Source organism: Carcharhinus amblyrhynchos, chromosome 2, assembly GCF_965287045.1.
Source record: "Carcharhinus amblyrhynchos chromosome 2, sCarAmb.v2.hapA, whole genome shotgun sequence".
In the NCBI taxonomy this organism is placed as follows: domain Eukaryota; kingdom Metazoa; phylum Chordata; class Chondrichthyes; order Carcharhiniformes; family Carcharhinidae; genus Carcharhinus; species Carcharhinus amblyrhynchos.
The window spans coordinates 148,411,428-148,437,255 of NC_137325.1; the positions used below are offsets into that span (position 1 = coordinate 148,411,428).

Here is a 25,828-nt window from a genome sequence, read left to right on the forward strand (position 1 = left end):
GTGAGGGGTGGGAGTTAGAAGAAGGACAGTGACGGCTGTAATTCCCTGATTTAAATGCTCTGAAGCGCAGTAAAATGGACTCTGTGACTTGTTGCCAACATGTGAACAATAATCCCCCTGTTCTGATGTTCTGGAGAAGTACTGGATGTTTGACAGCATCCAGAGCTGCTTCACAAATCCAGCCCACACACCTGAACCTCCCACGCACGTCCACAATGGTCAAGCGGAGTTAACCCTTTCACAACATAGATACAAACCAGGAGCAAAAACCTACATGGGGAAATAGAGGGAATGATGAAGGAGTTAGTGAAAAGACGGCTGCACATATCACAGCAAGGAGACAACCAGGAGTGTGTGAGCATCCAGCGGTACAGATACATCACACTGAACAACTAGTACTGTACTGGAGGGACTGAGTTACAGACTGGAATCTAATCGAGGGGTTCGGGGTGGTTTATATATAGAATAACAGATACCCGGGAGTGAGTTACAGACTGGAATCTAATCGAGGGGTTCAGGGTGGTTTATATATGGAATAACAGATACCCGGGAGTGAGTTACAGACTGGAATCTAATCGAGGGGTTCGGGGTGGTTTATATACAGAATAACAGATACCCGGGAGTGAGTTACAGACTGGAATCTAATCGAGGGGTTCGGGGTGGTTTATATATAGAATAACAGATACCCGGGAGTGAGTTACAGACTGGAATCTAATCGAGGGGTTCAGGGTGGTTTATATATAGAATAACAGATACCCGGGAGTGAGTTACAGACTGGAATCTAATCGAGGGGTTCGGGGTGGTTTATATATAGAATAACAGATACCCGGGAGTGAGTTACAGACTGGAATCTAATCGAGGGGTTCAGGGTGGTTTATATATAGAATAACAGATACCCGGGAGTGAGTTACAGACTGGAATCTAATCGAGGGGTTCGGGGTGGTTTATATATAGAATAACAGACACCCGGGAGTGAGTTAAACATGTTTACCATTAACCACTGGTCTGACTTTGCAGAATATCACTGCAGAGTCAGAGGTGAATTCTGTGCGTGTGGGAGTGGAGGGATTGAAAAATTTGGTGAGTTCATCTTGCCAACTTCATGTCTAACTCATGCTGGCACTTTGCCCGATAATGACTGGCAGCTTTGAAAGGGTGGATTGTGTAACTTGCTGAAGACAAGAATAGGACACAGTCACTGTTCCAACAAATTAAAACGCAACATTCATCGCTTCTCACTTCCCTCTCACCAAGTGGAGACGTATTGTGTACAGAGTAAACCACACACGGGTACAAATAGAACACAAAAATCCAGAATGTCACAATCATGCAGCATTCTCTCCAGTACATCACTGAGTCACTGTATAGTAGCTCAGTGCAACAACACCGCCAGAAAAATCTCTCCTCTGGATTCTTTATTCCCTTTGCACCATTTTATTCATCATACCCGAGGGACGGAGGGTCCGCGCCGACAGAGTTGCTAAAACGGGGCCCCAGCTGGTTCTGAGTGAATATTAAAATCCCTCTGCACTATTCTGTAGAAGACCATAGAACATAGAACATAGAACATTACAGTGCAGAACAGGCCCTTCGGCCCACGATGTTGCGCCGACCAGTTAAAAAACATTGACCCACTAACCTAAACCAATCCCTTTCCATCCATAAGCCTATCCACGGATCTCTTAAACGCCCCCAAACTAGGCGCATTTACAACTGCAGCAGGCAGGGCATTCCAATCCCTCACCACCCTCTGGGTAAAGAACCTACCCCTGACATCCGTCCTATAACTACCACCCCTTAATTTAAAGCCATGCCCCCTCGTGCTAGCTTTCTCCATCCGAGGAAAAAGGCTCTCACTATCCACCCTATCTAAACCTCTAATCATCTTATATGTTTCAATAAGATCCCCTCTTAGCCACCTTCTTTCTAGCGAAAACAACCCCAAATCCCTCAGTCTCTCCTCATAGGACCTCCCCTCCATACCAGGCAACATCCTGGTAAACCTCCTCTGCACCCTCTCCAAAGCCTCCACATCCTTCCTATAATGTGGGGACCAGAACTGCACACAATACTCCAAGTGCGGCCGCACCAGAGTTGTGTACAGTTGCAACATGACGCTGCGACTCCTAAATTCAATCCCCCTACCAATAAACGCCAAGACACCGTATGCCTTCTTAAAAACCTTATCTACTTGATTTCCAACTTTCAGGGATCTATGTACACATACACCTAGATCCCTCTGTTCATCCACACTATTCAGAGTCCTCCCGTTAGCCCTATACTCAACACATCTGTTATTCCTACCAAAGTGAATTACCTCACATTTCTCCGCATTAAACTCCATCCGCCACCTCTCGGCCCAGCTCTGCAACCTGTCCAAGTCTTCCTGCAAACTATGACACCCTTCCTCACAATCTACCACACCTCCGACTTTGGTGTCATCAGCAAATTTACTAATCCACCCAACTATACCCTCATCCAGATCATTAATAAAAATTACAAACAGCAGTGGCCCCAAAACAGATCCCTGAGGCACACCACTCGTAACTGGACTCCATGATGAATATTTACCATCAACCACCACCCTCTGTCTCCTATCTGCTAGCCAATTCCTGATCCAATTTCCTAGATTACCCTCAATCCCATACATCTGCAATTTCTGCAGAAGCCTACCATGGTGAACCTTATCAAATGCCTTACTAAAATCCATATATACCACGTCAACTGCCTTACCCCCATCCACCTCTTTGGTCACCTTCTCAAAAAACTCAATAAGGTTAGTAAGGCACGACCTACCCGCTACAAAACCATGCTGACTATCTCCAATCAATTCATTACTCTCCAAATAACTATAAATCCTATCCCTAATAATTTTTTCTAAAACCTTGCCCACAACAGAAGTAAGACTCACCGGTCTATAATTCCCAGGGAAGTCTCTGTTCCCCTTCTTAAACAATGGGACAACATTCGCTATCCTCCAATCTTCCGGTACTATACCTGAGACCAATGACGACCTGAAGATCAGAGCCAGAGGCTCCGCAATCACCTCTCTTGCCTCCCAGAGAATCCTAGGGTAAATCCCGTCCGGACCAGGGGACTTATCTATTTTCAAACCCTCGAGAATATCCAGCACATCCCCCTTATCAACTGCAATACTGTCTATTTTACACCCCTGCAACCCAGTGTCCTCCTCAGCTACATTCATGTCCCCCTGCGTGAACACCGAAGAGAAATATTAGTTCAATGCCTCTCCAATCTCTTCCGGTTCCACACACAACTTCCCTCTGCTGTCTGTAACTGGCCCTAATCTTGCCCTAACCAACCTTCTGTTCTTAACATATCTATAGAACGCCTTAGGATTCTCCTTAATCCTATCAGCCAAAGTCTTCTCATGTCCTCTTTTAGCCCTTCTTAACTCACTCTTCAACTCCCTCCTAGCCAATCTAAAGCTTTCTAGTGCACTACCTGAGCCCTCAAGCCTCATCCGAACATAAGCCTCCTTATGGATTATCCCTGGTGTCCTGGCCAATAGCAACATCACTAAACAGATCATCTGGTCGTTACCATTGTCCTCTTTGTGGGATCTTACTGTGCACACAATGGCTGTGACATTCCACATTTCAATCTCGGGACAGCTCAGTGAGGTAAGGGTCCCAGCACAATGATGGGATGAAGGGGCCTGCACTCACCAAAATGGCATCGCTGGCTCCGGTGGAGAGGAAGATGTTGTTTGGGTCGGAGGGAATGCCTCCGTCCCGCTTCTTGATGTAGCAGGCCACATTCTGACGAACGCACTCCAGTCCCTGGCTGGTGGTGTAGGCCCCTGGATAAAAACATTGATTCCACTGTGAATAGACAGTGAGGCTGAACCCAACACTCAAGGTGCAGCAAGGTGAGGGTACAACAGGAACACTACCCACTCCTGGGATTGTTCCAGTGGAAGATAAAGAACACTATTTTCTGATTATTCTGTTTTTCAACATTAGATCTCACCCATTGAGAAGGTTTGTGAAACATTTCGGGTACAATTAGAGTAGGAAATAGCAAGGTAGGAGATAGGGTCAGAGGAAGGTCAGGGGTGGGAGGGGGTGAAACAGCCTCAATCAGGATGAATTGGGTGTGTGGTTAATAAGATTGATGAGCTAGAGGCTCAGGGTGACAAATAGAACGACGATATTATTGCTATAACAGACCTGGCTGAAAGTACAGCTTTAAAGTATAGCTTTAAATTAAGGGGTGGTAATTATAGGACGGATGTCAGAGGTTGGTTCTTTACTCAGAGGGTAGTAAGGGTGTGGAATGCCCTGCCTGCAGCAGTTGTGGATTCACCAACTTTAAGGGCGTTCAAATGGTCAGTGGATAGGCATATGGATAACATTGGAATAGTTTGGGTTAGAGGGTCATTAGATTGGTTCCACTGGTCGGCACAACATCGAGGGCCGAAGGGCCTGTACTGTGCTGGAATGTTCTGTGTTCTATGAAAGAAGGGCAGGGCTAGATATTAAATATTCCCGGGTTTAAGGTGTCACGGAGAGACAGGAAAGGAAGACAACGGAGGGAGTAGTATTGAGGAAAGATGGCATTAGAGAACTGGAGAGGGGGAACATTCCAGAGGACAGAGTCTCTCTGGCTGGAGGTAAGGAATGGAAAAGGTCCAATAACATTGGTGGGTGTGTAAACGGACCACCAATCGGGAATGTAGAGAAACAAGTTTGGAAAGAAATTACAGAGAGGTGAAAGAATGCTAGAGTAATTATAATGATGAACTCAGTCATCCAAATATAGACTGGGAGAGGAATGGTACAAAGGGACAAGCGGGGCCAGAGTGTGTTAAAGATAATTTTCTGCAGCATTTCTGGTCCAATGGCAGGGCAGAGAGTTGGACCCAACTCTGGAGAATGAATTGGCCCAAGTAGATCAAATACCAATGGGACAGCAGTTAGGAGACAGTGAGCATTGGATCATAATATCCCCTCAATTCCAATATCTAATTTTCTTTTGGAAGTTAGCACCTTTTAGGTGACACTTTCCAGATCACAACAACTCGCTGTTTCTTTGTGTGTCATTTTTTGCTGCTTTCCTGATTCTCTTCAGCCTGTGTCCCTCCGGTTACCAATCCTTTAACCTTTAACCTGCTGTTGAGAGAATTCTTACTGTGTGTACCAATCCTCCTGCCACTGACAATACTTTCTCCTCATTTACTTCATCAAAAACCCTTCCTAGTTTCCAACATCTTTATTAAATCTCCCTTGCGCTATGGAGTACAGTCTCCTTATTCTACCTCTCCATTTCCCTCAGCGCTACCCTCTCCAGAACATGAAAATCACTGGTGAAGACCAGACCAACTTCCACCGCAGTAATGGAGTGATTGTTCCCTCATCAGCAAACATCCCCTGTCAATGATCCTGCTTCAGGTCCAGGCCTGGGGAGAACTTTCTCAAATGACACCCACCACATCTCAAATTACAAACAGTCTAGACGACTGAGTCGGAAGGGTCATCCTGAAATCGAAACGTTGGCTCTATTCTCTCACCACAGACACTGTCAGACCCGCTGAGATTTTCCAGCATTTTCTGTTTTTGTTTCAGATTCAGATTAGAGTCCCAATTCATCAGGGAGAAAGAGAGCTAAAGGAAATGTATAAATGTTAACAAAAGTGTATTAAATTTTGACTAAATGTAGTCCTGGTCATCACATTATCAGAAGGGTGTGGAAGCTTTGAAGAGAGTGCAAAGAAGGTTCACCAGGATGGTGCCTGGTCTCGAGGGTGTTGGCTCTGAGGAGAGGTTGAATAAACTAGGATTGTTTTCACTGGAAAGACAGAGGCTGAGGGGAGACTTGATGCAAAGATGCCAGCTTTGGACTAGAGTGGGCACAGTAAGAAGTCTGACAACACCAGGTTAAAGTCCAACAGGTTTATTTGGGATCACGAGCTTTCAGAGCACTGTTCCTTCAACACTCCACTCCCCTGATGAAGGAGCAGTGCTTCAAAACCTCGTGATTCCAAATAAACCTGTGGACTTTAAGAATATAAGAACATAAGAAATAGGAGCAGGAGTAGGCCATCTAGCCCTTCGAGCCTGCCCCGCCATTCAATAAGATCATGGCTGATCTGTCGTGGCTCAGTTCCACATTCCTGCTTTCTCCCCATAACCCTTAATCCTCTCTCTCATCAAAAACCCATCAACCCGTGTCTTAAGAATATTTAGCGAGGCAGCCTCCACCACTTCAACGGGCAGAGAATTCCAGAGATTCACCACCCTTTGAGTGAAGAAGTTCCTCCTCAACTCCGTTCTAAACCGCCCCCCTTTATCTTGAGGCTGTGCCCCCTAGTCCTACTGAGCGGGAAGAGTCTCTCCACCTCTATCCTATCCATCCCATTCATCATCTTATACGTCTCAATGAGATCTCCCCTCATTCTTCTAAACTCTAACGAGTACAAGCCTAGTTTATTCAGCCTCTCCTCATAGCTCAACCCCCTCAACTCCAGTATCAGCCTAGTAAACCTCCTCTGCACTCCCTCCAAGGCCAAAATATCCTTGCGTAAGTACGGTGCCCAAAACTGCACACAGTACTCCAGCTGCGGCCTCACCAATGCCCTATACAGCCGCAGCAAGACCTCCCTACTTTTATATTCAATCCCCCTCGCTATGAAGGCCAGCATCCCATTCGCCTTCCTGACCACCTGCTGCACCTGCAGGCTGGGTTTTTGCGACTCATGCACAAGGACCCCGAGGTCCCTCTGCACCGTCACCTGCTGCAGTTTTTCTCCACGTAAGTAATAATCCTTCCTACCATTATTCCTACCAAAGTGGACCACCTCGCACTTGCCAACATTAAATTCCATTTGCCATTTCCTGGCCCATTCGCCCAGCCTATCTAGATCCTTCTGCAGACTCTCCACACCCTCCGCGCAATTTGCCATTCCACCAATCTTGGTGTCATCAGCAAATTTTGACACCCTACACTCGGTTCCCTCCTCCAGATCATCTATATAAATGGTAAATAGCTGAGGCCCCAGCACCGACCCCTGGGGCACTCCACTAGTCACCATCCGCCAATCCGAATAGCACCCATTGACCCCCACTCTCTGCCTCCAATTTGACAGCCAATCCCCTATCCACGCTAACACCCTACCCCCAACTCCATGTCCCTCGACCTTCTGCAATAACCTCTTGTGAGGTACTTTGTCAAACGCCTTCTGAAACCTGGTGTTCTGAGAATCCTTACTGAGGGGAGACCTGGTAGAGGTCTATAAAATTATGAGAGGCGTAGGTAGTGTGGATAGTCAGAAGTTTTACCCAGGATGGAAGTGTCAATTACAAGAGGGCAGAGTTTAAACTGAGAAGGGGGGGGGAAGTTTTGGGGAGATGTGCAGAGTGGTGGGTGCCTGGAACGCACTGCCAGTGGAGGTGGTGGAGGCAGGCATGTTAACAATGTATCTGGATTTACACATGAATGAAGGCAAGCAGAGGGATAGGAACTATCAGTGCTGGCTTGGTGGATGGACTGAAGGGCCTGTTCCTGTGCTGTATTGTTCTTTGTAAAAATGTAGAAGGAGAAGGAGCGAGAGAGATGGAGAGAAGGAAAGATCAAGAGATGGAAGAATGGGGAAACAGCGGGGTGGAATAAGATGGGATAGATTGACAGAAAGTGAGGAGGGAGGGATGGAGGTGCGGCAGTACCTTTAAGGTTTATTTATTAATGTTACAGGTAGGTTTTCCATTAACACTGCAATGAAGTTACTATGAAAATCCCCTAGTCACCACACTCCAGCACCTGTTCAGGTACACTGGGGGAGAATTTAGCATGGCCAATGCATCTAATCAGCACATCTTTCAGACTGTGGGAGGAAACCGGAGCACCTGGAAGAAACCCACGCAGACACGGGGAGAACATACAGACTCCACACAGACAATGACCCGAGGCTAGGAATCAAACCTGGGTCCCTGGCGCTGTGAGGCAGCAGTGCTAACCAATGTGACACCATGCTGTCCCTGTGCCACCGTGCTGTATCTTTAAGATAGGTATTGTTAATCTTGTTCCCTGCAGTTATGAGCAGGCCCTGAATTGTCTGATTAGATATCCTTTTACTGCTGCTTAAATGGTTTAAATGGGGTTTTATTTATTTTTAATCTGGGCCTAATGCAGTGTCCTGGATCATTAAGAATTTACAACCCTTTTGAACAGTTTGGGGGAAAAATGATCGACAGTTCAGATAACAAGTATTCTTACTTTCAGTTTTGGTTGCTGGCTAGTTGGAAGATGGAATCCAGATTGACAGTGTATCTGTGACTCTCCCTGGTATTGGAAATTTAGCTGTTGGTGCCTAGCTAGCCAGTACCTAGTGTGTCTCTGTCCCTTCAAGTGATTTGCTGGGAAAAACCACAGGAGTTTAATTTTTTTACTGGATATGGACTACCCACAGAAATACAATCAGATCAAGGATCGAATTTTACATCAAAGTTATTCAAGGATGTTATGGACAGTTCAGGAATAAAATATTTAAATCAGCTGTTTCACAGAATCGCAGGGAGCGTTACAACGGTGGCATCAAACTTTGAAGACAATATAGAGGGTGTTAATTGTCAAGTTTGTTCTGAGCATTGGGATAAAGGAAATTCCATTTGCACTTTGCAATTAGGAAGGCAGATAACGAGTTAACCACACTCAGTCCTTTAAAATTGCTTTTTGGTCATGAGGTCAGGTGACCACTTTAATTAATTGGGGAGAAGCTGGTGAGCGAGCGTTCTGAGGTGACATTATTGGACTGTGTGTCAAACTTTAGGGAAAAGTGGAATTGAGCAGGGAAATTTGCTGGACAATATTTAAAAGTGGCACAGTGTGTGATGAAACAGAAAGTGGATAAGAAATCAAAAATTTGTAGTTTTGCTAGTGGGGATAAAGTCTTAATTACTATCAGTGGTAGATGAACCTTTACAAGCAGGAATTAGTGGGCCTTATCGAATTGAAAGGAAATGGAGTGAATTATTTGATAAGATAGAAAGCAAACTCACAAGAGTGTATCATGTGAATATGCTTTAAAGGTATATTGATAGGGAAGGAGAGAGGAGGATGCGTCAGTGAAGAAACAAATCCAGCTGACTCTTGAATTTCTCAAATTAAATTGGATAATGAGGAAGTTATCAGAAATTGGGGTAAATAGCTTGGAGTTTCTGACCTGTATCATAACGGAGGGGAGACTGGTAGGAGTGAGCCGAGGGAAAATGGTGATGGCGGGGAAATAGAGTAGATGCAGAGGAGAGAAAGGGGAGTGAGACAGTGCGAGATCTGGAGAGCGATGGGGAAGGGAGAGGCTGAGGGATGGAGTAAGTGCTAGATTGTCAACGTGGGGAGAATATAAAATTGTTTCCCAATTTCACAATGCTGTCGTTCTCAGTCAGCTCCATTTTCAGCGAGATTTATATCATTCCTGCTGTATCTAATTCCGAGACTGGAAGTTTAGACAATGCTTTGCAATCCATGCGTTCTCATGTCTGTTAAAGCCCTATTGTTCCTGAAAATTGATCTTACCTACAGACTTTCCCCCACACGCATCTAAGATCTTCTTTGCTCTGGTTTTAGCGTCCTCTGGTACGGTGTGATCACAGAGGAGATTTGGAAACGTGCAGATTGCTACAACCTGGAGACAGATGGAGTGTAAGTGTATCAAACAGGACAAAAATACCATTATCTGTAGAAAACAAAACATAGCAGACATTGCAAATCTGAAATAAAACCAGAAAGTGCTGGAACTAACCAGCAGATCCGACAGCATCTGTGGAGAAAGAAACAGAGTTAATATTTCCAAAATCTTCCATCAGAATTGGGGCAAGTTTGGAATGTAACAGGTTTGCAGAGAAAGGGGGAGAGTGGAACCAAACGAGAGAATGCTGGAAACTCTCAGTGGGTCTGGCAGCATCTGTAAGGAGAGGAAAGAGCTGACATTGAGTCGAGCCAACCTTTTGTCAAAGGGTCATCTGGACTCAAAACGTCAGCTCTTTTCTCTCCTTACAGATGCTGCCAGACCCGCTGAGAGTTTCCAGCATTCTCTCTCTTTTGGTTTCAGATTCCAGCATCTGCAGTAATTTGCTTCTATAAAGAGGGAGAGTGGGTCAGAGAATGAAATGGAGGAAAGGACTGCAGTTAGCTTGGAGGGTTTTGGTGCTGGAGGAGATTGCAGATAGAGAGGAGTGAGGCCATGGGAGTCAGCACAGGGGGAACAGTGGTTAACTGGGTCTGAGTTAAGACAAGGGCAGTGGAGCTTTGGATGACCTCACATTTTCCAAGGAGTGAGCAGCCAGGAATGATCAGATTAGTTACCTCGAGGTGTGATAAAGGCACAAATGAGGGTTTTATCTGGGTTTGAAAAGCTAGTCGCAGTGATGGTGACCATGGAATTATCATCAACTGTTATTAGAACCCATCTGGCTCACTAATGTCCTTTAGGGAAGGAAATCTGCCCTCCTTACCCGGTCTGGCCTCCATGTGACTCCAGAGCCACAGCAATGAGGTCGATTTGTAACTGCCCCTCTGAAATGGCCGGGCAAGACACTCGGTCAAGGGGTAATTAGGGACGGGCAATAAATGCTGGCCCAGCCAGCGACACCCCCTTCCCATTGTTAGAGTTGAGAATAACGGGGTTTTATTGATGGTAACAATGTGGTTGGCTGCTCATCTCAGAGTCGAATTTTACTGAGGTTTGGTTCCAGACGGTTGCGCGGGAGAGGAGTGGGGATTAACATTTAGGAAACACAGTTTGTGGCAAGGATCAACACCTTTCCAACATTTAATTGCTACCATGGATTGATTCTGTGCTGCATTCTATAATGTTAACAGGAGGAAACCTCTCCCCATCCTGGGCCTGGGTAAGGTAACCCGTTAAAGAGTGGGCACAGGTTTGATGGGCCGAATGGCCTCCTCCTGCACTGAATGCGGTGGAGTGGCGGGAGGGAGGTCCAGGATTGATCCCGGGTTAATGGTCACGGAGCAGGAAGAGTAACCAGTACAGGTGATTCTATAGTGAGGGTGAGACAGACGATGGAAGAAGACGCTTCCACACAGCTGGACGAGAGGATTTGAATGACAGCTAAATTCCGAGCCGGAAAATCCAATGAAACTGGGGATATCCCTGTGGGTTGAAAAGTCGGGATTTTAACAGCAGTGGTGCGAGAGCAGTGGACACGAGGAAAAGAATAGCTCCATCACCAACACCAGAGCAAAGACAGTGAGAATCGGTCAGTGTCAGGCCAGAGGCCGGCCATCATTAACATTCTTCCCTGGGTTCCACTCCAACACCAGGATGTTTTAGCCCTCAGGCAACCTCCCACCCACAAGAAAACACAACATACCTGTCGGATGAAGGTGATCGGCTTCTGTCCCATCGCATGTGAATCTCCGACATTCGCTTTGATAACCTCAGAAAACGGTTTGCTGACACCCTGCGGGGGTGGGTGGGTGGGGGGGAGAACAACATCGCACATCAGAAAACCTTAATATGTCAGATGGGAATCGGGGGAAATGTATTAAGATGGACAGGAAGCTGGTTGGCAGAGAGGAAACAGGTAGGAATAAATGGGTCTTTGTCCGATTGGCAGGCAGTGATGAGTGGAGAACCGTAGGGATCAGCACAGGGAGCCCAGATATTGAGTCTATTAATGATTTAGATAAGGGAACTGAATGTAATATCTCCACATTTACAGCTGACACGATGCTGGGTGGGAGGGTGAGCTGTGAGGAGGATACAGAGTTGATTCAGTGTGATTTGAACAAGCTGAGTGAGTGGGTATACGATTGGCTGACGCAGTATAACGTGGATAAAAGTGAGGTTATCCATTTCAGGAGGGAAAATGGGAAGGCAGATTACTATCCCAACGGCTATTAATGAGGAAAGGGGAGTGTGCAGAGGGACCTGGGTGTCCTCGTACACCAGTCACTGAGGGGAAGCGTGCAGGTACAGCACGCAGTAAAAAAGGCAAATGGTGTATTGGTCTTCGGAGTGAGTGGATTCGAGTACAGGAGCAGGGATATCTTGCTGCAATTATACAGGGGCCTTGGTGAGACCACACCTGGAATATTGTGCACAGTTTTGGTCTCCTTATCTGTGGAAGGATGTCCTTGCTGTAGGGGGAGTGCAGAGAAGGTTTACCAACCTATTATAGAAAGGATATTATTAAAACTAGAAAGAGTGCGGAAAAGATTTACTAGGATGTTACCAGGACTTGATGGATTGAGTTATAAGGAGAGGCTGGGATAGACTGGGACTTTTTTCTCTGGAGCGTAGGAGGATGAGGGGTGATCTTATAGAGGTCTATAAAATAATGAGGGACACAGATCAGCTAGATAGTCAATATCTTTTCCCAAAGGTAGGGGAGTTTAAAACTAGAGGGCAGAGGTTTAAGGTGAGAGGGGAGAGATACAGAAGTGTCCAGAGGGACAATTTTTTCACAGAGGGTGGTGAGTGTCTGGAACAAGCTGCCAGAGGCAGTAGATAGAGGCAGGTACAATTTTGTCTTTTAAAAAGCATTTTGATAGTTACATGGGTAAGATGGGTATAGAGGGATATGGGCCAAATGTGGGCAATTGGGATTAGCTTAGGGGTTTTAAAAAAAGAATGGCACGGACAAGTTGGGCCGAAGGGCCTGTTTCCATGCTGTAAACCTCAATGACTCTAAAAACGTACATTTTTTAAACATGAGAAGTCGGACTGGAATACATTACTGCTGACTCCCCCCTATCTTCACACATGTACATGGATTGTAAGGATAACACAGGGTGCAACATGTATCTAATGTTCACAGTCCCTGTAGCCAACAGGCCAACTCTGGTCAGTCAACCCGCCACTCTGAAAGCAGGTACCAGATGTCGCCCAGTTGATCTTCTGTCGATCTGTGAGCCAAATGATCTCGCTGGACTCCAGCTTTCATACACATTGTTTCCAAATCTACACTCTAACAGGCATGCATTTGAATCTTCTTTCTCTCCACTGTTTTAAGCAAGGATCCTCTTCCAGGGTTTCTAACTCTCCTTTCAGTATTCCTTTGTCTTGAATAGCCACGAGCTTTCAAATTTTCACACGCTCTGAGGGATCCAGCCATGGATTGCTTCAGCTGTCCTTTCACAGGCTATAGTAACCAACTTCACTAGGTCTGTACTTGTCAGCTCTGACTTTAACCTTAATGAACAGTTCCAGTTCCTGTTCCAATTCCTGTTCCTTTTGACTCAAATTTCTTGGAACTTTTCTTTTCATCCCCTGGTCTTCAGTTTCTGAGACTTAATTTCTTACTCATTATTCCATTTTTCTGTTTTTGACTGAGCTGGAAGTTGTTCTCTCTAGCTGCTAAGCACCGATTGCTATTCTTTGGTTTAAAGTAAAATCAAAAATGTTTGGTAACCCGACAAGTGGCCTGTAGTTAATAAGCAACAGCTCAATCCTTCTTCAAGCTCCTGGTCACTTTTCATGCCGTAAACTCTCATCACAATGGATACACAGTTTAGAATGAAACCAAAATCCCCACATGTGCAAACGCCTTTATTTAACATGAATCCAGCTAGAAAACTAAAATTAGAAAACTAAAGTAAACTCCCTCAAATCGATACCTTATTTATATTAACCAATCATAGAAGCACATATCATTAAAACAACTATTCTGCTTCCTGACAATACCTTGGCATACACACACACACAAAACACTACATTCTGCATCTCTCATTTTCTTCTCTATTAATAGTATGTTTTGTTTGTATAGCGCACAAGAAACAATACTTTTCACCGTATGTTAATACATGTGACAATAATAAATCCAGTCAGATCAAAAATCAGCTGCTGGGCTTTAGGATTCTGCCGTCATACTCCAAAGTACGACTTTTCTTTTAGCAAGGCTGAGAGAGATGTTCCCTCTTTAGCCTTCTGAAACAAGTTGTTTTGAGCAGAGCTCTGAGAGCTGCTAACTCTCTCACAACATTTCTGAAACTGCAATAAAATTAGCTAGACTAAAACTTAAAAGTCTTTCTATCCTTACAAGGACCTCCAATTGCTATGAACCCTTGTTCAGCATGAATCTAACTATAGGTGTTACCCTTCCAGGCACAGAAATATGAAATTAAACCCACTTAAAACTATACCTTATTTCTAATGTTTACCAAAGTGAATACAAAGCCCCCAAAAATAACAAGTGGGGAGATGATGCTTGAGTGGGATTATCGCCAGACTATTAATCCAGAAACTCAGCTATTGTTTTGAGGACCTGGGTTCAAATCCCACCACAGCAGATGGTGGAATTTGAATTCAATAAAAAATATCTGGAATTAAGAATCTACTGATGACCACGAAACCATTGTCAGTTGTCGGAAAAAACCCATCTGGTTCACTAATGTCCTCTAGGAAAGGAAATCTGCCATCCTTACCTGATCTGGCCTACATGTAACTCCAGAGCCACAACAACGTGACTGACTCTCAACTGCCCTCTGAACAAGGGTAACTAGGGATGGGCAATAAATGCTGGCCAGCCAGTGACACCCATGTCACTGAATAACAAAAAGGTCAGCATGTAATTAGGAAAGTTAATAGAATATTGTGAGGGGAGTTGATTGTAAAGGCAAGGAGGCTTGCTTCACTTGTACAGGGTGTTGGTGAGACCACATTGGGAGTATTGTGGACAGTATTGGTCTCCTTATTTAAGGAAAGATGTAAATGTGTTAGAAGCAGTTCAAAGGTTTGTGAGATTAACAGCCAGAACAGGCGAGCTGTGAGGGGCGACCTGATTGAAACATATGAGATCCTGAAGGGTGTTGACAGGGTGGATGTGGGAAGGATGTTTCCTCTTGTGGAAGAATCTAGAACTCAGGGTCACATGGGGGTTTGGGGGGTAGGCAGGATGCAGATATGAGATTAGCATCAGATTAGCCATGATCTAATTGGAGCAGGCTTGAGGGGCCAAATGGCCTATTCCTGCTCCTTGTTCGTCTAATTTTATGTTTGTTTGCCAGAGGGTGGCACAGTGGGTTAGCACTGCTGCCTCACAGGGCCAAGGACCCAGGTTCAATTCCCGGCTTCGGTCACTGTCTGTGCGGAGTCTGCACGTTCTCCCTGTGTCTGCGTGGGTTTCCTCCCACAGGCAGAGAGACGTGCTGGTTAGGGTGCATTGACCATACTAAATTCTCCCTCAGTGTACCCAAACAGGTGCCGGAGTGTGGCGACTAGGGGAATTTCACAGTAACTTCATTGCAGTGTTAATGTAAACCTTACTTGGGACTAAAATAAATAGAATAAACTTTTCTGACAACCTGACCAGTTCATAACACTCACTAGTCTCAAGATATTTTAAAACATCCAATTCAATGGCTGTGTTTCTTGATTCGAGTGTGTGGCAGGAACTATACCAGTGACACTTCCTGGGCCTGTCTGGCTCATGTTTAAAAGTCAAAGTTTCACCCACAACACACGCCTGTGAAAGTCAAATTAAATCCAAATATTTGCTCAGTGTAGCACTTTAAAAATGCTTTGACAGGCCGGTGAAATGGGCAGATTGGAACCAGATTCAACTCACTGCAGAGAAATGGGAAATGACTCACTTTGATAGGGAGAGTGTTAAAGAAAACACCATTTATTTTCACTGGGTCCAATAGCAGAGGGAGGTGGCTATCTTTGTGTATTGATTATCGAAGTTGGAGAGAGACCAACTCCTGAATCCAATCACAGGCTTAAATCAACAGACTACAAAAGGAGGTTACACTTAACTTGTATGAGACACTAGTTAGATCTCAGCTGGGATTTTGTTCTCATCGGTTCTGGGCACCACATTGTAAGAGCAAAGAACAGCACAGCACAGGAACTGGCCCTTCGGCCCATCAAGTCTACGTCAATCATGTTGTTCTATCTAGACCAACCACCTGTATCTCTCTATATCCTACCCGTTTATGTGTCTATCCAGACAAGTCTTAAGTATCACCAATGTAACTGCTTCACCCACCTCACTTGGCAGTGCATTCCAGACCCCCACCCTCTGTGTAAAAAAAAACTCCCCCCACACACATCTCCACTGACCCTTTCCCCCCTTACCTTGAGCTTGTACCCCCTTGTAACTGGCATTTCTGCCCTAGGAAAAAGCTTCCAACTGTTTACCCTACCTATGCCCCCGTACAGGAAGGATGTGAATGCATTGAAGGGAGCGCAGGGAGAGGTTTACAAGAGTGGTTCCAGGGATGAGAAACTTCAGTTATGAGGATAGATTGGAAAGGTTGGAACAGTTCTCCTTCTTTAAGACAGAGATAGATGGGTTCTTGATTAATAAGGGGAGCAGGAGTTATGGGGAAAAGGAGAATGAGGATGAGAAAAGTATCAGCCATGATTGAATGGGGGAGCAGACTCGATGGGCTGAGTGGCCTCATTCTGCTCCTACGTCTTATGGTTTTATGGAGAGAAGGCGGCTGAGAGGAGATTTGATAGAGATGGTCAAAATCATGAGGGGTTTGGACAGAGTTGATCGGGAGAAACTGTCCCTGCTCGGAAAAGGATGGAGAATGAGGAGCACCTGGGGGGGGGGGAGTGGGGAATTGGGAGGTGGGGGAAGCGGGGGCAGGGGCCGGGGCAGTGCTAAGACCAGTTACATTTCAGCGCAGGCTGGCAATAAAAGCGGGTGTTTTCTCAGCTCCGATACCAATGGGATTTGTATTAAATCCTGCGGCCAATGATCAGAAAGGTTAATTTTCAGAATTTGCAGTGGTGAAGATTGTCAGGATTATGAAACCGATCCCTGCCCCCACTCTGCCCCAGAGCATTCTGAACTTCTCAATGAAAGTTTGTACGTTTACAAACACCTATCGATTAGTGACGTTTCACCTCTCAGTAACCAGTGTGTGGAACAGCTGAAGAGGTTACCAACACAGCATACATCAGAACCTATCAAAACCTCTTCCAGTTCAAGGGCCTCTTTTCAATTGGATTCTTCATTTCTAAATTAAAACATTAGATCATCGTACACAACCCTGATGACAGAGTGTTTTCATTCTGCTTCAGATAATGAGTACATTCTCAATCCACTAAGTCAGAGGTTTACAGCATGGAAACAGGCCCTTTGGCCCAACTTCTCCATGTTGCTCTCTCTTTTTTAAAACCCCTAACTAATCCCAATTGCCCACGTTTGGCCCATATCCCTCTATACCCATCATACCCATGTAACTGTCTAAATGTTTTTTTAAAAGACAAAATTGTACCCGCCTCTACGACTACCTCTGGCACTTGTTCCAGACACGCACCACTCTGTGTGAAAAGAGTGACCTCTTTCTGTATACAATGGCTGTGTGATTCACTCTGTGCTTCTGTATGTGGCTGCATCCCACTGTCTCCTGGCTCTGGCTGTTTCTCATTCACTAACCAGGACACACTTTCTCCAGAAAACACCATGAGTGACCCAGCTGGGTTTCTTGTGACAATCCGATTGTTTTGTGTCACCCAGCCTCGAGTTTCCAAATGGTCTCAACCTGTCGCATGCTTCAGTAACATTTTATTCTACCATGGGACATGGGCATCGCTGGCTGGCCAGCATTTATTGCCCATCCCTGTTGCCCTTGGAGGATAGTTGAGAGTCAACCACATTGCTGTGGCTCTGGAGTCACATGTAGGCCAGACCAGGTAAGGATGGCAGATTTCCTTCCCTAAACTGAGTTACAGAGTTACTGAGAAACTGAGTTATAGAGAAAGGTTAGGACTTTATTCCCTGGAGTGTAGAAGAATGAGGGGAGATTTGATAGAGGTGTATAAGATTTTGATGGGTATAGATAGAGTGAATGCAAGCAGGCTTTTTCCACTAAGGCTAGGGGAAAAAAAACCAGAGAGCATGGGTTAAGGGGGAAGGGGGAAAAGTTTAAAGGGAATATTAGGGGGGGATTCTTCACACAGAGAGTGGTGGGAGTGTGGAATGAGCTGCTGGATAAAGTGGTAAATGTGGGGTCACTTTTAACATTTAAGAAAAACTTGGACAGGTCCATGGATGAGAGGGATGTGGAGGGATGTGGTTCAAGTGCAGGTCAGTGGGACTAGGCAGAAAAAATGGTTCAGCACAGACAAGAAGGGCCAAAAGGCCTGTTTCTGAGCTGTAATGTTCTATGGTTCCAAAGGACATTAGTGAACCCGATGGGTTTTTCAGCAATTGACAATGGTTTCACTGTCATCAGTAGATTCTTAATTCCAGATTTTTTTTATTGAAATCCAATTCCGCCATCTGCCGTGGTGGGATTCGAACCCGGGTGCCCAGAACATGAGCTGAGTTTCTGGATTAATAATCTAGCAATAGTCCCACTAGGCCATCGCCTCCCAAACATGCGTGTGGCTTTGCTGTGTGTGTGATCAGGAGTTGAAGATTAAAATCGATTGGCTCGAATCCACACACAGGCAGAGTAGAACTATTTGTAAAAGGAGCAGGTCCAATGGGTTTATTTTTCTTATCTACACAGAGATATGAACAGCGTTCGTCACCCTGCTCCCCAGCAGTCCTGTCACCGGGGTGACTGAGTAAACCTCTGGGAGAGAGAGAGAGAGGGAGCACGATGCTAGTTATAGCTCACAGAGTTACTGGGGCACCTTCAATCCCAATCCTTTCTCCCTTCCTTGCTGACGATGGAGCTTACTGTGCACTCAGCAGCTGACTCAGCCTCACCACTCGACCACTTTTAACATTTCCTTCCTCAATCTCTACTTCTACGGATGCCGCTTCCTGTTCAATCCAAACAAACTCCTTTCTTCAGCAAAGTGGAAAACAGAGAGTGAGTTGTAGCAAATTACAGGAGGGTTTGGGCTGTGAGGGGTTTATTCCATCTCCAGCACACTGTCTGCTTGTCTGATGGGCAGCAGTCCTTTTTTTGGGGGACCTGGGTAACGCAGAACCCCCACAGACTCCAACACCCTGCCTCGCCTGCTCATTCTGCTGTGGGAGCTCTCAGCGCGCAGCCAATGTCAATGGGTCATAGGAAATTTGGCAACCAATTTATACACAGCAAGATCCCACAACAAATATGGCATATATTCCTGATAGAAGTCTACAAGATTATGAGGGGCATGGACAGAGCGGATAGTCAGAAGCATTTTCCCAGGGTGGAAGAGTCAATTACTAGGGGGCACAGGTTTAAGGTGTGAGAGGGCAAGGTTTAAAAGAGATGTACGAGGCAGATTTTTTACAGAGGGTGGTGGGTGCCTGGAACTCACTACCAGGGGACGTAGTGGAAGTGGATATGGTAGTGACTTTTAAGGGCTGTCTGGGCAAATATCCGAATAGGATGGGAATAGAGGGATATGGTCCCCGGAAGGGTAGGGGGTTTTAGTTCAGTCGGGCAGCATGGTCGGTGCAGGCTTGGAGGGGCCGAGGGACCTATTCCGTGCTGGAATTTTCTTTGTTCTATATTTAACAATTAAGTTACAGGATGTGGGTAGCGCAGGTAAGGCCCACATTCACTGTCCATCCCTAACTGCCCTTTGAGAAGTGCTGACGTCGATATTGGACGGTCTATCCAGTTTCATTCAAACGTTCTGTGACTACAACTAAGTGATTCCTAGACTGTTTAATACTTAACCACATTTAGAATTTATTAGTCATGTCACAAGTAGGATTACATTAACACTGCAATGAAGTGACTGTGAAAATCCCCTAGTCGCCACACTCAGGCACCTGTTTGCACAACCAATACACCCTAACCAGCACGTCTTTCAGACTGTGGGAGGAAACCGGAGCACCCAGAGGAAACCCACACAGACACGGGGAGAATGTACAAACTCCAGACAGAGAGTGACCAGGGACTGAAGTTGTATCAGGGTCCCTGGTGCTGTGAGGGAGCCGTGCTAACCACTGTGCCACCCTATTGCTGTGGCTCTGAGTTCAGGTGTAGGCCAGATCGGGTAAGGTGACAGATCCAAAAGGGGCTGAGACCCAGATTTTACTTGCCTGTGAGTTGATATGGGTCACTGAGGCTGGCAGGAGAGCGTGACGGGTGTGAGTCTGAACGTGCAGTACAGAGTTTTGTGTTTATACGGGGAGAATATGGGAGGACAGCCAGGACTGAGTCACAGCAACTGACAGGAACGAGGGATTCGGGGGAGAAAGTCAGGCCGTGTTACAGGGCTTGTAATAGGTGGTTTTAGTCATGGCACAGCAGTGGTGAGGTACAACTGGGTTCCCTAAAGGACATTAGTGAACCAGACAGATTTTTCTGACAATCGACAATGGTTTCAGGGTCATCAACAGATTTTTAATTCCAGATCTTTAAAATTGAATTTGAATCCCACTTTTCACCTGAGATGGGATTGAAACCCATGTCTCCAGGGTATGACTCTGGGTCTCTGGATTATTAGTGCTCTCTCCGCACCAGCCCTATTGGAGAACCTGTCCATATCCATCACACCCACAGGAATCCATCAGGATTTACTGGGCTGGGCCAACACGGAACAAGTGATTTTGGGTGTGGGCAATGTCCTGTCTGAGCTTACAGGTGGCTGTGTCTGCCAATGATGGGTGTGTGGGACACAGAGGTTTGTGCTGCTGCTAACGTGCCATGGGGCAGGGAAACACCAGCTTCTCACTGTTACACCAGTATCCCAATCCTATTCTCCATCCACATCCCTGGCCACCACAAGCACAGAGTTAGTTTTCACATCAACACAGACCGGGACCCAGTTCTACCTCACCACCTATTACAAGCCCTGTAACACGACCTGACTTTCTCCCCCGAATCCCTCATTCCTGTCAGTTGCTGTGACTCAGTCCTGGCTGTCCTCCCATATTCTCCCTGTATAAACACAAAACTCTGTACTACACATTCAGACTCACACCCGTCACGCTCTCCTGCCAGCCTCAGCGACCCAGATCAACTCACAGGCAAGTAAAATCTGGGTCTCAGCCTCTTCCAGAACCCCTCCATGGCCTTGCCCCTTTCTATCTCTGTAATCTCTGACAGCCCCACAACATGCGAGCGTACAGTGGTTAGCACAGCTGTCTCACAGCACTCGGGACCCAGGTTCAATTCCGGCCTTGGGTCACTGACTGAGTGGAGTTTGTATGTTCTCCCTGTCTCTGCGTGGGTTTCCTCCGAGTGCTCCAGTTTCCTCCCACAGACTGAAAGATGTGCTGGTTAAGTGGATTGGCCGTACTAATTTCTCTCTGTGTACCTGAACAGGCACCAGAGTGTAACAGCTAGGGGATTCTCACAGTAACTTCAGTGCAGTGTTAATGTAAGCCTTGCTTGTGACACTAATAAACAAATAAGCTTTAAACCCTCTAAAATATCATTGTTCCTCTATCTTTAAAAATTCATAAATGGTACCTGGCTATCTCTGGAGCTGCCTTCACTGCCCATCCCTAATTGCCCCTTCAGAAGGTGCTGCTGAGCTGCCTTCACTGCCCATCCCTAATTGCCCCTTCAGAAGGTGCTGCTGAGCTGCCTTCACTGCCCATCCCTAATTGCCCCTTCAGAAGGTGCTGCTGAGCTGCCTTCACTGCCCATCCCTAATTGCCCCTTCAGAAGGTGCTGGGGAACTGCCTTCATTGCCCATCCCTAATTGCCCCTTCAGAAGGTGCTGGGGAGCTGCCTTCACTGCCCATCCCTAATTGCCCCTTCAGAAGGTGCTGGGGAGCTGCCTTCTTGAGCCGCTGCAGTCCCTGAGGTGTAGGTACACCCACAGTGCTGTTAGGGAGGGAGTTCCAGGATTCTGACCCAGTGACAGTGAAGGAACGGCCGATATATTTCCAAATCAGGATAGTGAGTGACTCGGAGGGGAATCTCCAGGTGGGGGGTGTTCCCAGGTATCTGCTGCTCCTGTCCTTCTAGATGGAAGTGGTGGTGGGTTTGGAAGGTGCTGCCTAAGGAGCCTTGGTGAGTTGCTGCAGTGCATCTTGTAGATGGTACATACGGCTGTCACTGTGTGTTGGTGGTGGAGGGAGTGGATGTTTGTGGATGGGGTGCCAATCAAGTGGGGCTGCTTTATCCTGGATGGTGTTGAGCTTCTGGAATGTTGGAGCTGCACCCATCCAGGCAAGTGGGGAGTATTCCATCACACTGCTGGCCTGTACCTTGTAGACGGTGGACAGGTTTTGGGGAGTCAGGAGGTGAGTTAATCTTGGTCACATGACCTAATATCTGGCGATGTCATTCAGTTTCAGCTTTCTTTTCCATTCCTTCGGTGAAAGATCTTGGACCATGTGGAGTGTTTTCTCTATTTAAATTGTTACTCCTCTGCCTGGCCCATCACAATAGAACCAGAGAATACCTAGTGCTGAAAGATGCCATTTAGTCCATGGAGTCTGCACCAACTCTCTGACAGAGCATCTTATTCAGGCCCACTCCCCTATCCCATCCCCATAACCCCTCACATTTATCATGGCCAATCCATCTAACCTGGACACCCAGGGGGAATTTAGCACGGCCATTTTACCTGACCCGCACATCTTTGGACTATGGGAGGAAACCGGAGCACCCGGAGGAAACCCACGCAGACACGAGGAGAACATGCAGACTCCACACAGTGACCCAAATCAGGAATTGAACGAGGGTCATATTAGACAATGTCTAATTTACATTAGCAATCTCTCTCTGCCATTTCCATCAATGGTATGAACTCTCCAGGTGCCAGTGCACTGTCATCTGTGGTAATGTGACTGTTTGCCCAGTCCAGGTGGCACTGTGGCTAAGTCAGCTTCATCACTCCATTCACAGACCATGCTAGTGTGTCCCAGACCCAAAGCAAGATTCTGTTTCTCTCCATCTCCCCTCGATCCGAAGGTTGGTGTTTTTGTTCTCACTGGAACAACAGAGGTTGAGGGGGGACCTGATAGAAGTCTACAAGATTGTGAGAGGCATGGACAGAGTGGATAGTCAGAAGCTTTTTCCCAGGGTGGAAGAGTCAATTACTGGGGGCACAGGTTTAAGGTGTGAGGGGCAAGGTTTAAAGGAGATGTACGAGGCAGATTTTTTACACAGAGGGTGGTGGGTGCCTGGAACTCGCTGCCGGGGGAGGGAGTAGAAACGGATACGATAGTGACTTAAGGGGCATCTTGACAAATCCATGAATAGGATGGGAATAGAGGGATATGGTCCCCGGAAAGGTAGGGGGTTTTAGTTCAGTCATGCAGCATTGTCAGTACAGGCTTGGAGGGGCGAAGGGCCTGTTCCTGTGTTTGTTTTCTGGCCTGTACATTCTGTACTCCGGAAATCTGATAGCTTTTGGAGCCTATGTCAGTAAACAAATGCCTTACAAAATGTCATTGTGTGGCACCTCTCACTGTGGGGACATCTGGTGCCTGTCCCTCTGCCCACTAAATTAAACTGTGCTGTCTCAAGAGTCAGTGTGGGCAGGGGTTGGGATAACTCAGCACTAGTTGCTCTGTCTCTCCTTCCACTGACTGCAAATTCAGTCAATAAATATTTGGCTTTGCCTCCCAACTTTCTGGCATGGTGGCACAGTGATTAGCACTGCTGCCTCACCATGCCAGCGATCCAAGCTTGATTCCTGGCTTGGGTCACTCACTATCTGTGCAGAGTCTGCATGTTCTCCCATAAGAACATAAGAAATAGGAGCAGGAGTCAGCCATCTAGCCCTTTGAGCCTGCCCCACCATTCAATAAGATCATGGCTGATCTGTCGTGGCTCAGTTCCACATTCCTGCCCTCTCCCCATAACCCTTAATCCCCTCTCTTATCAAAAACCCATCAACCCGCGTCTTAAATATATTTAGCGAGGCAGCCTCCACCACTTCAACGGGCAGAGAATTCCAGAGATTCACCACCCTTTGAGTGAAGAAGTTCCTCCTCAACTCCGTACTAAACCGCTCCCCCTTTATCTTGAGGCTGTGCCCCCTAGTCCTGCTATCCTTACTGAGCAGGAAGAGCCTCTCCACCTCTATCCTATCCATCCCATTCATCATCTTATACGTCTCAATGAGATCTCCCCTCATTCTTCTAAACTCTAACGAGTACAAGCCTAGTTTATTCAGCCTCTCCTCATAGCTCAACCCCCTCAACTCCGGCATCAGCCTAGTAAACCTCCTCTGCACTCCCGCCAAGGCCAAAATATCCTTGCGTAAGTGCGGCGACCAAAACTGCACATTGTACCCCAGTTGCAGCCTCACCAATGCCCTATACAGCCGCAGCAAGACCTCCCTACTTTTATATTCAATCCCCCTCGCTATGAAGGCCAGCATCCCATTCGCCTTCCTGACCACCTGCTGCACCTGCAGGCTGGGTTTTTGCGACTCATGCACAAGGACCCCGAGGTCCCTCTGCACCGTCGCATGCTGCAGCTTATCACCCTGTAAGTAGGGCTCCCCATGTCCTCTGGTTTCCTCCCACACTCCAAAGATGTGCGGGTTGGGTGGATTGGCCATGCTAAATTGCCCCTTAGTGTCAGGGGGACTAGCTGGGGTAAAATGCAAGGGGCTGTGGGGATAGGGCCTGGGTGGGATTGTGCTTGGTGAAAACTCAATGGGCTGAATGGCCTCTTTCTGCACTGTAGTGATTCTGCGTCTCCTCACCTCGGTCTTTTATAGAGTTTGTCAGCAGCACTGGAGGCTACTTCTTGTCTGTGATAGCCCTAAGAAATTATATCCAATTAGTCCCACTCTGCAGCCCTGTACAGACCGCTTCCTGTGTTATGTTGGATTATAAACAATGTTGATTGTTGGTGGAGGAGCTTGATTCAGCTCAGAAATCATTTCAAACCAGGTTTGAATTACAGCTAGTCATCAGCCTTGTAAATAGGTCGGCTAAATTCCTGTACAGAGGGATGATGTGCCAGAAAACATATTGCACAACAGTAGGCAAATCAATACAAAATGGAGCCAGTTAGGGTGTTGCCTGCTTTGTAAGTGCCTCTCCCAGCTCTTATTACCTGCTGCACTCCGCAAATTTACCTTTAGGCAGGTGCTATTGAATAACTTTAATGCATTGGTGCTGGAGGGAGTGAATGTTAAAGATATTCTCAATCCAAAATACAGTACCTACCTGGTCCAAACTCAGCTCTGACTGCGAGCGAAGTGAATATCAGTAACCACCTCTACACTGCTGGCCCATTGACCAGAAATCAATTTCAACACTCTGAAGCTGAAAGTGTCAGGGTTTGTGTATGAGCTGGCCATTTGTCACTATTCCCTGCTATCTAACTCTCCATCTGAAATGATCTGGGTTAATCTCAGTCTTAGTGCCTTGAATTGAGATACCATCGAGCAGACAGGGAAGAAGAAATATCAAACTGGCAACTGTTTCGGTGCAGTGTTAGATGCAGAGTACCAATACACGGTAACTAACAGGGCAAGGGAACACACAATGAATGGGGGAAGACAATAGGAAGTACAGAGGATCAGAAGGACCTTGGGGTACATTTGGGGAAATTGATGGGATTGAAGGTGGATAAATTTCCAGCTCCTGATAATCTTCATCCCAGAGTACTGAAGGAAGTGGCCCTGGAAATAGAAGATCCATTGGTAGTTATTTTCCTAAGTTCTTTGGACTCTGGAATACTTCCTACAGTTTGGAGGGTCGCTGATGTAAGCTCACTATTCAAAAAGGGAGGTAGAGAGAAAACAGGGAACTACAGACCAGTGAGTCTAACATCAGTACTGGGGAAGTTGCTAGAATCCATTATCAAGATTTCATAACTCAGCATTTGGAAGGCAGTGGGATAATCAGACACAGTCAGCATGGATTTACAAAAGGGAAATCATGCTTGATGAATCTATTGGAATTTGATGATGTAACTATTAGAGTCGATTGAGGGGAACCAGTGGATGTGGTTTATTTAGACTTTCAGAAGCTTTCAACAAGGTCTCACAAAACAGACTGCTATGTAAAGT

General features: G+C 46.3%; 1 protein-coding gene across 2 annotated transcripts in view; it reads right to left on the minus strand.

Annotated features, from left to right (window-relative positions):
- The window catches only part of LOC145359545 (alanine aminotransferase 2-like), a 59,639-nt gene that overhangs the window by 22,419 nt on the left and 11,392 nt on the right, over positions 1 to 25,828 (minus strand). For both annotated transcript variants that reach the window (XM_080214198.1, XM_080214189.1), the window contains 3 exons: positions 11,352 to 11,441; positions 9,535 to 9,643; positions 3,690 to 3,823 (listed from right to left, as the gene is read on the minus strand). In XM_080214198.1, the coding sequence (XP_080070324.1) occupies positions 3,690 to 3,823; positions 9,535 to 9,643; positions 11,352 to 11,441 (333 nt within the window). The remainder of the gene's footprint in view (positions 1 to 3,689; positions 3,824 to 9,534; positions 9,644 to 11,351; positions 11,442 to 25,828) is intronic.